Here is a 12,509-nt window from a genome sequence, read left to right on the forward strand (position 1 = left end):
CATTTGGATTGTCATTGGATTATACTTCCAATTTCCCTTGTCTGATAAACTCCAATATGTCTTTCACTTGTTCACACAAATACCCCAGATTTGTTCAGTAGAAACAAATGAGCAAACTTTTCATATGCCTACTTTTTAAGCAGATAGGAAGAAGAGCAACTAAGCCTAAAATGACTACAGGATAGATTCATGACATATGAAAGGAATCACTAGGTCAAGGGAAACAAAGAAGGATGTTCCACTGACTTTACACAAGTAATTGCCCTCTTTGTTTGTTTACTGTTTGTTCATTGTCATAGAATTATTCCCTCTCTATTCATATATGTAGAAGGTATAGTTTAAGAGTTTTTTAAAAAGATCAAAACTTATAAGGCTGTAAAAGACATCATCTCACAGCTTCAATTGAATACTTTTCTGATAATGACTTGTTTAAAATTGATCCTGTGGGAGAGGTGGGATACAAATAAATTATTATTATTATTATTATTATTATTATTATTATTAAAATGAAATAACATATTCATGAAATCTCTTCTGGAGTTAATGAGAAACAGACTGTGTTAAGTATTTCACCCAGTCTATGATGCAAGAAATTTTTTTACTGTTTTCCAAAACTACAGGATTTATTTTTTTTATTTTTATTTTTTTTGTTATTTCACCCTTTGGCACACTTTTTTCTTCCCTCTGGCATGTATCATGACATCAGGGTATATTCAACTGACTTCATTAACAGAAGACAATTATAAAATCATATACATAAACCAGGGAAGCATGTGATCATCCAAAAGTTGTTCAACTACGATTCACCCCAACCACCATTAACTATAATGTCTGGGGCTGATATGAGGTGTACTTAGAAAAAAACAAAAGGGGGGGGGCTTTAAAAGATTCCCCTTTCTTTCTTTCTTTCTTTCTTTCTTTCTTTCATTCATTTAATTTAAATATTACCTATGATGTAATCCAGGTAGAATGATTACAATGGGTCCATAAAATGTAGATTTGAGTTTGTTGTTGTCAAACTGCCCTTGAATCAACTTTGACTCATGGTGACTTCATGAATGAGATACCTTCAAATTCCCTGTCCCCTGTTCAGATCCTGCAGGCTCATGACCATGGCCTACTTGAGTGAGTTGTTTTTTTTCTAGAAAGTCATGCCTTCACATAATGTGGTCAAAGTATGACACCCTAGTTTAGTTGTCTTGGCCTCCAGGAAAAATTCAGGCATGATTTGATCTAGGATCCATTTGTAGAAATGAATAATTCCTTTTATTAATGGAAATGTATAGCATAAAAAAATCATAGAGTTAGAAGAGACCACAAGGGCCATCCCAATTCCCTGCCCTGCAGGAATACACAATGAAAGCACTCCTGACAGATGGCCATCCAGTCTCTGTTTAAAAATCTTCAGAGAAGGAGACTCCCTATACTCTTTATTTTTCCTTATATGCCTGGTTCAAAATTCATTCTACATAAGATATCACCCTAAACTGTTCAAATTTTCACATGTAACATGAAGCAGGAAGTGTCCAAACCTCTATTCTGAAAATATATATATAAGGCTTTGGTTCTGGAAAAAGATAATGAAGAAAATCTATTGGATGCTAGAGGAGGACCAGATTAGGGCTGCGAGAATTGGCAACTCCCCCTTGATCCCAAAGCCTACTGTCAGCCAGTGGCTTTCACATCAGTATTACCTTGAAATTCGAAGGAGCAATCCATTGTTTGGAACCTATTTAGTGAGTAGTGTTCAGCACCCTGGACAGCTTCTTTAAAATATAAAATACAAAATGAGACCCCAGTCCCCACTGCTGCAGCACTCCACAAACTCTAAAAACCAGCCACAGGCTGGGAAACACTTTGGAACATTTTTAAGACTCCATGGAGGGCTGCAGGGAGTCACTCATTTTCAGACATGAGGAATGCAATCCAGACCAGTGCAATCCACTTGGATCATGGCTGATCACTCTGAAAGCAGAACACAAAGTTTTGCCCATAGTTTTACAATAGGCTTTTTCTTTAAAAGTGAAGATCTGAGTATGAAGAAATCATGAAGAATCAAATCTTAAAACAGACATACAGTACGTACCTTTATCTCCACCTTGGATCAGTAAAGAAAAAATAACAAACACAGCCATTTCCTCACTACTGCAGCAAAAACTGTAATTTTCCCCACTGTTATGAGCTCCTGATCATTCACCTGCTCAGAAATCATACACAAAAATTGACACAAATGATAGTGCTTCAGTGAAAAGAAAGGTTTCTGTGGTATACCAAAAACAAAAATTTAAACAAAACCTTGAAAATTTTAAAGACAGGCCGAAAGCCACTGCTGATTGCTCTTATATTCCAACCATCTGCCATAAGTATGTCAGGTAAATCTTGAAGTGTGTAGAGCAGAGTTACACAAAAAGAGATCAAATGTACCTTTCCTAACCAAGCAATTAGTGCTGAACGTCCCTAAAACAATTTTTCAATCCAAAAATACAATTTTTTTTTGCAATATAGTATGATGAAACATGTTATATGTCTATTGGAATTTGATAACTGTCTGCCATTTAGAGACCAACTGTAAGTGTGTTGTAGGAAATCAAAGTGGCAGTCTCAGAAAAAGCTCAATAAATCTATGCTGAAGCAAGAAGGTATGAGTTGTTTTTGCTCAACATTTGCTGCCACTCAAGTGGAGTAAAAAGAAATGAGCCACTTCCCTGTTTATTGAATCCTTGATCTATATACCCATGTCACTTACTCAAACTATCAGTCTAACTGCCCTGAAAGTAATGTCTTGTGTAATATAATTTCTAAAATCAGTGCCCTGTGCTGAAAGATCATGGTGGTCATGTGTCCTACTTTACAGAGGACTGTCTTCCATTTGATGATATCCACTGTTTGAAAGGCTGCCCAGTCCAAAACTAGTTTCTAAAAAATAAAGAGCAAGGAAAAAAGGTGAGGAGATATCTTGAAGTTGTCTTCCAACAGTTACCATCTTCTGGGCAGCAAGATGGAGACATACATATCACCTGGTAGCACTAGTGTGGTGAAAAGTATTGTATTTCTATTAAATTTATAGTCATTATTTATAAATTTGAATGTATATATGCCAATTACTACATGGCAATTTAATACAAATCTGTATTGTCTCTTTGACCCTTTTTAAAAGGATGCACTTTTTTTTAATGATAGATGATTCATGAGGGACAAAAAGTTCACAAATTGTATGTAAAAGCTTTGGAGGGCTCTTATCCTGCATAGTCACCCATATTGATTGGTGGTTTCCTTTAGAGCTATTTGGTTTGTACTATTTTCTATACTCTGCAGTTTTTATCTGTAAAAATGGAAACAGCACTTTCCTCATGTACATACAAGCCTCTGTTCAGACTGGATTGCCATGTGCTAAGGATGGGCACTAGGTATCTTCCAAAATCAATCAATCAATCAATCAGTCAAGCAAAATGACCTGTTTGTAAAAGCTCATTTTGAGAGTATCATTTTTACGGATGTCTGGTCATCATTATTGTATTTTATCTTGTACTGGCTGTATGCCGTAATAATAAATTATTGATTCATTGTATCTTCCAAAATGAAAACACGTAAGAATACAGGTGGTTTGTTTTTGTTTTGTTTTTTGTTTTTAATTTCTATATTCTAGGTTATGTACATAGGTAAAATTTGAGATTTGACTATTATAATTTAACTAGAAGTAGAATGCACCACCAACATGGGAAAAGTTGGGTGTGGGAGACCTGTGCATTGTCTAATCTAATGGCTAGGACCTGAATCCTAATCCCAGCTAGAGGAGAGTCATTGAATCAATAGGTTTAGGTTCACCATTCAACAAGCGATGCATTGGGTCTGCTCTAACAGGAACTGTCTGTAAGATTCAGTTCCAAATGCTAAAAGTTTGATAGTCTGTGTAAAAACCCCAAACACTTCTCTGGGGTTCTTTCTGTCTATTGAAACTGGACTTGGATCAGGTAGCCCTTCAAAGACAGTGCTGTGTTCTATAATGAAAGATGAATGGCCAGCCCCTTTGTGTCATCTCCCCATGTTTTGCTCAGAACTCAGTTCCACAGTATAGGACATACAATAAAATTTAAGCATTTTTATCAAGATCAGTTTTTTTCATCCTGCCCCCTTTCCTCGGTGCATCCATTAATGACAGTTCTCACCTGTCCTCCTTTGTATCAATCACTCTGTTCAGCACACTTTGAGTTGGCAGTTGTGGAGGAATGTTGATACACATCTACAAATGATAATCATTCTAGGAACTGCAAAAACATTTCTATTTCCAGTAGCATACTGATGTTTTAAATGAAGATTTGCTCTTTATTTGACCATTCACTTTTGCAGTCATGCCTTTTCAGATGGTCTGGCTAGCAACTGCATCAGGTAGTCCAGAAATAATAGCAGTGTCATCAACAGCATGGACTATTGCACAGAGTACAACAGGGTGTGTGTGTTCATGATTGCTAAATGATCCAGACATAAGTTCCTTCTTTGATGTTTGCTGACTTTACCTTATAACCACAATAAAAGATCACTCACTTTTATTCAGAAGGTGGAAAGGAGAGCTAATGATATTGTCATCTGCCTGAGTTAGATATGGCTGAGCTGAGACCAGAACTGCTCTTTGATTTGTAGCTATCAACAAAAGAATATCATATGACTTGGAAACCACTGGCTAACAACAGTCCTGCTCAGTTTTTGCAAGCTTGATATTGTGTCTTCCTTATGTTAGTCAATCCACTTATATTGTGGTCATAAGCAAACAAACCATCATTTCCATTGCAGTGCTGCACAAATTTCCATTGCAGAGCTGCAAAGATCCTACTGCTTGCCACTTTACTAAGCATTCATCAATTTATGCAATTAGTCATGTCAGTTCATTATATGTTTAAAGTGTGATAACTTTAGTGTAGTCATTTTGGTTACTATTCAGAAGAATAGAAGAATAGAGAATTCGGAATTCATTTGCTCTCTTAGAAGATTTTCAGACCAGTGCTTACTGTGGAGTAGCACTGGTAAATTGCCGCTAAAATATTTAGGAAGTGCATGTGTGTGAAAGCCAGACATGCTTCCTAAATGTCAGGAAATTGTCAGATCCCCTCCAGCATCCCTGAAGTTTAAACGATTCAGGGATGCTGGAGGGGAGCTGACGATTACCTAACATTTAGGAAGCGTGTCCAGCTTTCAAACACACATGCTTCCTAAATGTTTTAGCAGTGATTTACCAGTGCTTAAGCACTGGTCTGAAAAACCTCTTAGTCTCCTTGTGACTAAGCACCACTAAACTCTAGTTGTCTTCCTCACAAATAAAATTTCCATTGCAGAGCAGCATAAATATTTATATAAATACCTAAATAAATAAATAAATAAATTCCACTGCAGTCAAATGGAATGTAAATAGTTTGGTTATCAGCCAGTAATAACCTATTGGCCTAAAACCTTTTCTTAGTCCCAAACAAGAGTAGACTCACTGAATTAATGGGATTAACTCACAATTAAACCATTGATGCAGTGGATCTATTGTAGTTGATTGAAGGTTCTAACTGAGCAGATTCAAGCCATTATATATTTCCCCAACCACTACATAAAAAGGGGGCTTTCCATTTGATTCAAACTTGTTTGTTTTTCTCCCTCCACCCCATCTGGACATTTTAAATTAAACTTCTCAATCACTTGCTTGTAAGTACAGTACAATGTAATAGTTATGGCCAAGAACTGAGACTTATTTGAGTTTTCTCCAAAATAATTTCCACTTCACAATCTGGGAATACTTAGAATCATAGAGTTGGAAGAGACCACAAGGGCCATCTAGTCCAACTCCCTGCCATGCAGGAACTCTCAATCAAAGCAAACCCAAAAGATGGGCATCTAGCCTCTGTTTAAAGACTTCTAAGGAGGGAAACTCCACCACACTCTGAGGGATTGTGTCCCACTGTTGAACTACTTGGAGTAGTTTTGTTGATATTATCTTCTGAGAACCCTGGAAAATTCTTGGAAACTCATCAAAGGATCCTAAATATAAGATTAGTAGAAGTGGGCAAGATTCCCACCACTTTTTCAGAAAGTATGTGAATTAAGGAGAACCCTGGAGATAATTAAGTGAGATGGACATGTCATCCAAATGAAATGATGATCTGAAATGCTTGGAAATTTTCCTCAGAAGAGGGACTACCTCTACAGATGAAATCATGACTCTTCAATGTACAGCTAAGTTATTTGTATTAGCCTTAGTTGTTAATCCTCCTGAACAACTTCCATGCAGTCCTATGCATGTCTACTGAGTACTACGACTCACTGTGTTCAATGGTACTTACTGGTAAGTATGTTTAGGATTAGGGGGACGCAGTGGCTCAGTGGTTAAGACACTAACTCTGATGATTGCAAGATCAGCAGGTGAGCAGTTCAAGGCTGAAGGCCCATGTGACAGAGTGAATTCCCATCACTAGCCCCAGCTTCTGCCAACTTAGCAGTTTGAAAGAATGTAAAAGTGCAAGTAGATAAATAGGAACCACTTCAGTGGAAAGATAACAGTGTTCAGTGCAGTCATGCTGGCCACATGACCACCAGAGCAGTCCTCAGACAACACTGGCTCTTTGGCTTCAAAATGGAGATGAGCAGCACCCCCTACTGTCAGTTACAACTAGATATTCATGTCAAGGGACTACCTTTACCTTTACACAACTATCTGTATTCCACAGCTTTTGCTAGAATAAATATTGAACACAACAACAAAATAGACAGTGAAGCATTTAGCAAATTTGACAGTCTTTAGTAGCTTTGCATATTTATGGTACTCAACATGTATTAATTTAAAAAAAAAAGAATTAAAAACATTTTCTGATATATACATTGCACAGCTGAATAATGTAATCAGGTGATACATGACAGAGTGAATTTATATTGACCATAATTTAAAAACTTCTTCTAAGTGAATGACATGTGATGAATCATATAGACTGAAACATATGGACAAGAGGAAACTGAGCCCATAGAATTAGCAGGAAACATCTATTGTGCTGTAAGACAAAAGGTATCTTCTTAATTTCTTCTTGGCCAATTTTAGAACGCTGCCTCACCTTACATTATTTTCCATATAACAAGATACAGCTGACACCTTGTAAAAAGCAAGTACTGCTTAACAATCTTTGCAAAACACTGTAAAGGTTCTCTGCCACCTACAGAATGATTAATTATTATTAACATAAACAAGTAATTGCCTTTGTATTATCATCATATTCTTTTCCTCAAAAATTACAGTTAGTATTAGGTATATTCTGGGCCTATTTTTAGTTCTTTTTATTTTATAACAGAGTTAAATTAAATGGTAGGCATAATGCAGTGAACATTAAGCACAATTAAGATTATAACCCTAGGCTGTTTTACCTGGCAGCTCTCTTGAGATTTTAATTCTGTATCATGTTTTGTCATTCTTCAATGTTAATTTTAATGCTGCTGTCAAATCTTATTTCTGGGTAGGGTATTTCTTATTTATGAGTTGCATATTGCTTTGTTTTATGAAGAATCATATTTGTATTGCACATCTCCCCACACCCTGATAGCAGAGGTGGTAATTTATAAAGATAATTAACAACAACAACAACAACAATAACAACAACATCAAATCCAGACCTGTGACAATAACAGGGATTTATCCAGATTAAATAAATTGAATTTTATTGCTGCTGAAAATGATGGAATACGTTAGTTATGATTTAAGTCTTGTTGGTTTCTTTTGTCCCAAATTCAGCTGAGGCTTTGTCTGCACTGGCCAGGGACAGATATCCAGGGATAGCTCTGAATATTCTGGCCCTGCAACTGTCCTGACCTGCCTTGTTACCTTGGCCTCCATTCCCATGGTGTGGTGGCTGTCTTCGTGGGCATCCCGCTGGGTCACCTGTCACATTCGCCACTGCCATGAGTTGCTTGTTTACGAGGCCAGAACGAGGCACCAAGCAACAGTCACATGGCTGCACACCTTGTGCTGACTTCAGAACAAGCAACTCACGGCAGTGGTGAATGCACCAAGGCATGGGAATGGAGGGCTCTGGAACTTCCCAGAAGATCCGGAGCAACAGCTAATTTTTAAAATGTGTTTTAATTTTGTTTTATCCTGGTTCTGATATGGAACATGCCAGATATCATCTGGACAGCTTGCACCAAAAATGGGGTTTGGGATATGCATTGTCCGATCAGAACAGCACCAGAACAGGGAGAAATGGGTCTCTTGACCTGTGCAGACAAGGCCTAAGTCTGTTTCCAATCCAAGGGGACAGGACCTTCTTCCAAATACATATGGTTAGGATCAGCTTCTGAGTTGCATAAGAAGGATGAACTTAGGTTTGGGCTGTTGCTGTTATAAACTTTTTTGTCGTATTTTGCTGTTGGTAATTATACACATAAACAATGACCCTGGGTTAGAAATTAAAACAATAAGCAATCAGACAAACAAGCTAGACTAGATTAGCCTATGGTAAGCTTACTAGAAATGAACCCCAATGACTCACTGGTGCTTTACAGACTGCCCCTTTGGGGCGGCCTGCAACCAGCCCTTTCCCTGCTGTATTGGGGCCTCAGCTGCCACAACGGCAGCCTCTGAGGCCCCGATCTGCCGCTTTCCAGGCCACGGCAAAGGGATGTCCTTGGGGCTTCAAGCCCCGAGGACACCCGATGGCGGTGGGGAGGAGGAGAAAGGGGCCGCTTGGCTCCTTTCTCCTCTGCATCGCTGGCGCAGCCATGTAAAGGCTGCGCCCAGCGACGCAAACCCCAGAAGGAGCTCTGTTTCGGAGCGCCTTCTCGTGCCACGGAAAGGGTGTTCTGGGTGCCCTCGCACGGTGTGACGACGTCACAGCCTCGTTTTGAGGCGGCGCAGTGGTGACGTCGTAATGGCAGCCCCCATGTGGAATGGGCACCGCCGTTTTGTACGGACTGGGTCCGTACTAGGGTTAGAGGCGTCAAGAAGTGACCCCCCTTCCTAACCCTAGTACGGACCCAGTCTGTACTGTAATGCCCATCTGTAACGGGCCAAAGTTTCTGAAATTGCTTGTTCACTGTTTCTGAAAGAAGTGTGATAAGAAAAGGTAGGTAGGAAACTTATTTTCTGCTGCTACAGAGAATAAGACCCAGAACAATGGATGCAAGCTACAGGAAAAGAGATTCCTGTCGAAACATTAGGAGGAACTTCCTGACAGTAAGAGCTGTTCAACAGTAGAACACACTCACTCAGAGAGTGGTGAAGTCTCCTTTGGTGGTCTTTAAACAGAGGGTAGATAGCCATCTGATGGGGGTTCTTTGATTGTGAGTTCCTGGCAGGTGATTGGACTGGATGGCCCTTGTGGTCTATTCCAACTCTATGATATTTTATACAAATTTACCTGGGTATTTGGGAATCCCCCTTTCCTATTTCTCTCCTGTGTGCCAACTATTATTTTTTAAAAAAAAAATCAAGAAAAGGTTTAAATGGAGGTACCTTTTGAACTCCCCAACTTGGTTTCCAGTCCTTACCCACACAGTCACAAATAAAATGTTGTATGCAAGACCTAGAATAGGAATTTTTATATTTTCTTTCCATGCAGCTCATTCAAATTTGGAAATAATTTGAACCTTTCTATTTTGTCCATTATATAATCAACCAATAGTGTCCATTATACATATCATGTGCTTAATGAGATGAAATTTCAACATGGGATGAAATTTTTAATTTTCTTTTTCTCTTAGCTGAAAAATGAACAGTCATTGAGATGAATCAAAACTGGTCTATTTTCTAAAAACTGTTCTTATGGGCCAAATAGATGGCCCTTTTATGCCACCGTCTGGGCAGCTTTGGGGCATGGTGTTTTGATGCCACAAGTCTGCAAGTTGCCCTGAAGCTGCCCTGGTCATTTACGTGTGTACAGCTTCGTGACACTCCAGCGGCAAGGTGTTTACACACCACATGCTGCTGGAGTGTCACATAGCTGGCTTTAGGCTTTGATGGGATCAGAAAAGCTGGCTTTTTACTGGCTGAAAAAGGAGCAGATCTTTGCTGCTCCTTTTTTGGTCAGACTGGGGCCATGGTCTGTGTTTCTGCAGTCTCAATCCACATTCGGAAGGGGCGGCTTCAAGCCGCCCCTTCAGGGCTGTCTGTTCTGGCCTTTAATCCCCTTAAATCAGTGGGATTTACTTAAATCTGTGAATAATTTATTTTGGATCAAAGCATGCACATGGTTTTAGTTGGCTAATTAATAGAGATAATGGATTTTTCTTATTTCTAATATGCCTATCTGTGGTTGTTGTTGATGATTTTCATGTTCACAAAGGGATGATTTTGAGATATGTTCAAATATATAGCTTATTACAGTACTTTCTCCCTCCCTCATTGATTAAAGCAAAATAAGACAAAGTGAAAACAATGTGATTCCAAATGTAGCAGATTCATTCATATACAAATATCTGTCACACATCACACATCTCCATGTCTTTTCTCTTCAACTCACCCACTGCCTCTCTTATCATCATTATTGTGCATCTAGTACTTTGGGCAACTTCCAGCAGTGAGGATTGGCACAACATGCTTGCAATCCTAGATTTAAGAAAGTGCCAATTGTGAAAATCTCAATTTGCTGAAAATACCAGAAAATGGTTTGTTTTGTTTGGAGTGGCTGGTCAGAATAGTAGCAAAAACATGAAGGTATGAATCCTTCTGTGACTCGTTATTAAAGATGTCATCTGATACATTCCAATATTAGCTTTCATATTAGCTTTTCTCCCCTGTTGATTAGCTTTCAATATTAGCTTTTCTCCCCTGTTATTAGCTGAGAGGAGACCGCTCCTTGGAAGCAGAAGAAATGGGAATGAATGTTAAAAGACCATCCAGAAAGTCTGTCACTAAGATGCTATGTAAGTAACATAATGGTGTTTGATAATTTTGAATTAATGTGAAGAAGTTCCGTGTAAAACAGTGTCTTTGGGTGACAGCTGTATTTCATTCAGATAGGTATGAGACACAAAATCTTAATTGGTCTTTTGGATTCAGGAAGGGAGGGAAGCAAAAACTAGATACATGCTCTTGCTCAGTAGCATCACTACAGGGGTGTGGTGGGTGCAGACTGCACCGGGCAACACCACTGAAGGGGAGGGGTAACACGACAGAATAGAGGATGACACCCAGTGAGCACCACCCATCCCCCTGCTGCATGCCACAATGTGTGGCAGGGAGTAAGAGGGCCCAACTCCTCTCCATCCCTGCCCTGCATGTCTTTACTTTAGAGTAAAGTCATGCAGGACAGGGAGGGTGAGGACCCAGCACACTCCCCATCCCTGTCCCACATGCCTTTACTCTGAAGTAAAGCTGCATGGGGCAGGTAATTGGGAGCGGGCCCTTTTGACTCCACCCCAAGCCCTGTCCCCATACCCCATACCCCACATCAGGTGACATCCTGATGCAGGATGCCACTTGTCTTGCTCTGAACATTTGTCATCCTGTTCTGGACAGCTAATGTCATCCTGAGAAAAGAAGGTATAATCTGGAGAGCTCACTATTATAACTGAAGTAGCCACAAACACAATGCCATGATTTCCTGGCCTTGGCACCTTGGGGATAGAAGAGTTTTGTTGTAATCCTGTGTTCACTTATCTAGGAGGAAACCCCATTGACTACAGGTTGAATTTCTTCCAAACAAAAATGCATAAGATTTCATTGTTAATTTTATCTCATTCTGTATCATCAAATGCTGAGTAGCAAAGTCATTAAAATATGTACAGTGACATAAGCTGAATTTTCTATTAGAATAAGGCATCCCTTCAGATATCTATTTAAACACTTGTGAAATCATTTTAAGCATGCTCAAACTGTTGTTACGGCAAATCTCAAAAGGAAAAGTGTTCAAGAAAGATTGAAAAGCTAGGCAAGATGCCTCTCTGTGCACTCTTAATTGCGCCCAAATCTAGAGGGAGAGATATGATGCTGAACTACAGCCAAACATTTTTATTCATCTTTAATATAGGAACATCTGCAGTGGTGCAAGGCACAAATAGCTAGACTTCTGTTTATGATATATAGTCCAGCTTCTGCCAACTTAACAATTTCAAAGCATGTAAAAGTGCAAGTAGATAAATAGGTACCACTTCAATGGGAAAGTAACAGCATTGCATGCAGTCATGCTGCCCACATGACCATGGAGCCATCTTTGACAGCACTAGGTCCCTCGGCTTAGTAAGACGAGCACTGCCCCCTACTGTCAGATATGACTTGACAATCATATCAAAGGAGAACGTTTACATATAAGACATTGTTGACAAGTCTAAGCATTACGTGCAGTGTTAATTATTAAATTATTTATCTGTAAATATGGTCCGGTACAGACCGCCCCAAAAGGGCGGTCTTCCGGTGCCTAGTTTTCCGCTGAGGGGAAAACGCAGTGGGCAAACTGTGCGGCTTCCCACCGGCAGAAAAAGAACCTTCAAAAAGCGGGTTCTTTTTGCTCTGCGCTTATGATGCCCAAGTGCGCCAATGGTGCACTCATGACGTC

General features: G+C 39.3%; 1 protein-coding gene across 1 annotated transcript in view; it reads left to right on the forward strand.

The window, feature by feature from the left end:
* NMUR2 (neuromedin U receptor 2) overlaps positions 1–12,509 on the forward strand; it is a 171,383-nt gene that overhangs the window by 140,869 nt on the left and 18,005 nt on the right. The window contains exon 3 of the mRNA XM_042447502.1: positions 10,794–10,878. Coding sequence (XP_042303436.1) covers positions 10,794–10,878 — 85 coding nt within the window. The remainder of the gene's footprint in view (positions 1–10,793; positions 10,879–12,509) is intronic.

Source organism: Sceloporus undulatus, chromosome 2 (genome assembly GCF_019175285.1).
Source record: "Sceloporus undulatus isolate JIND9_A2432 ecotype Alabama chromosome 2, SceUnd_v1.1, whole genome shotgun sequence".
NCBI lineage: Eukaryota > Metazoa > Chordata > Lepidosauria > Squamata > Phrynosomatidae > Sceloporus > Sceloporus undulatus.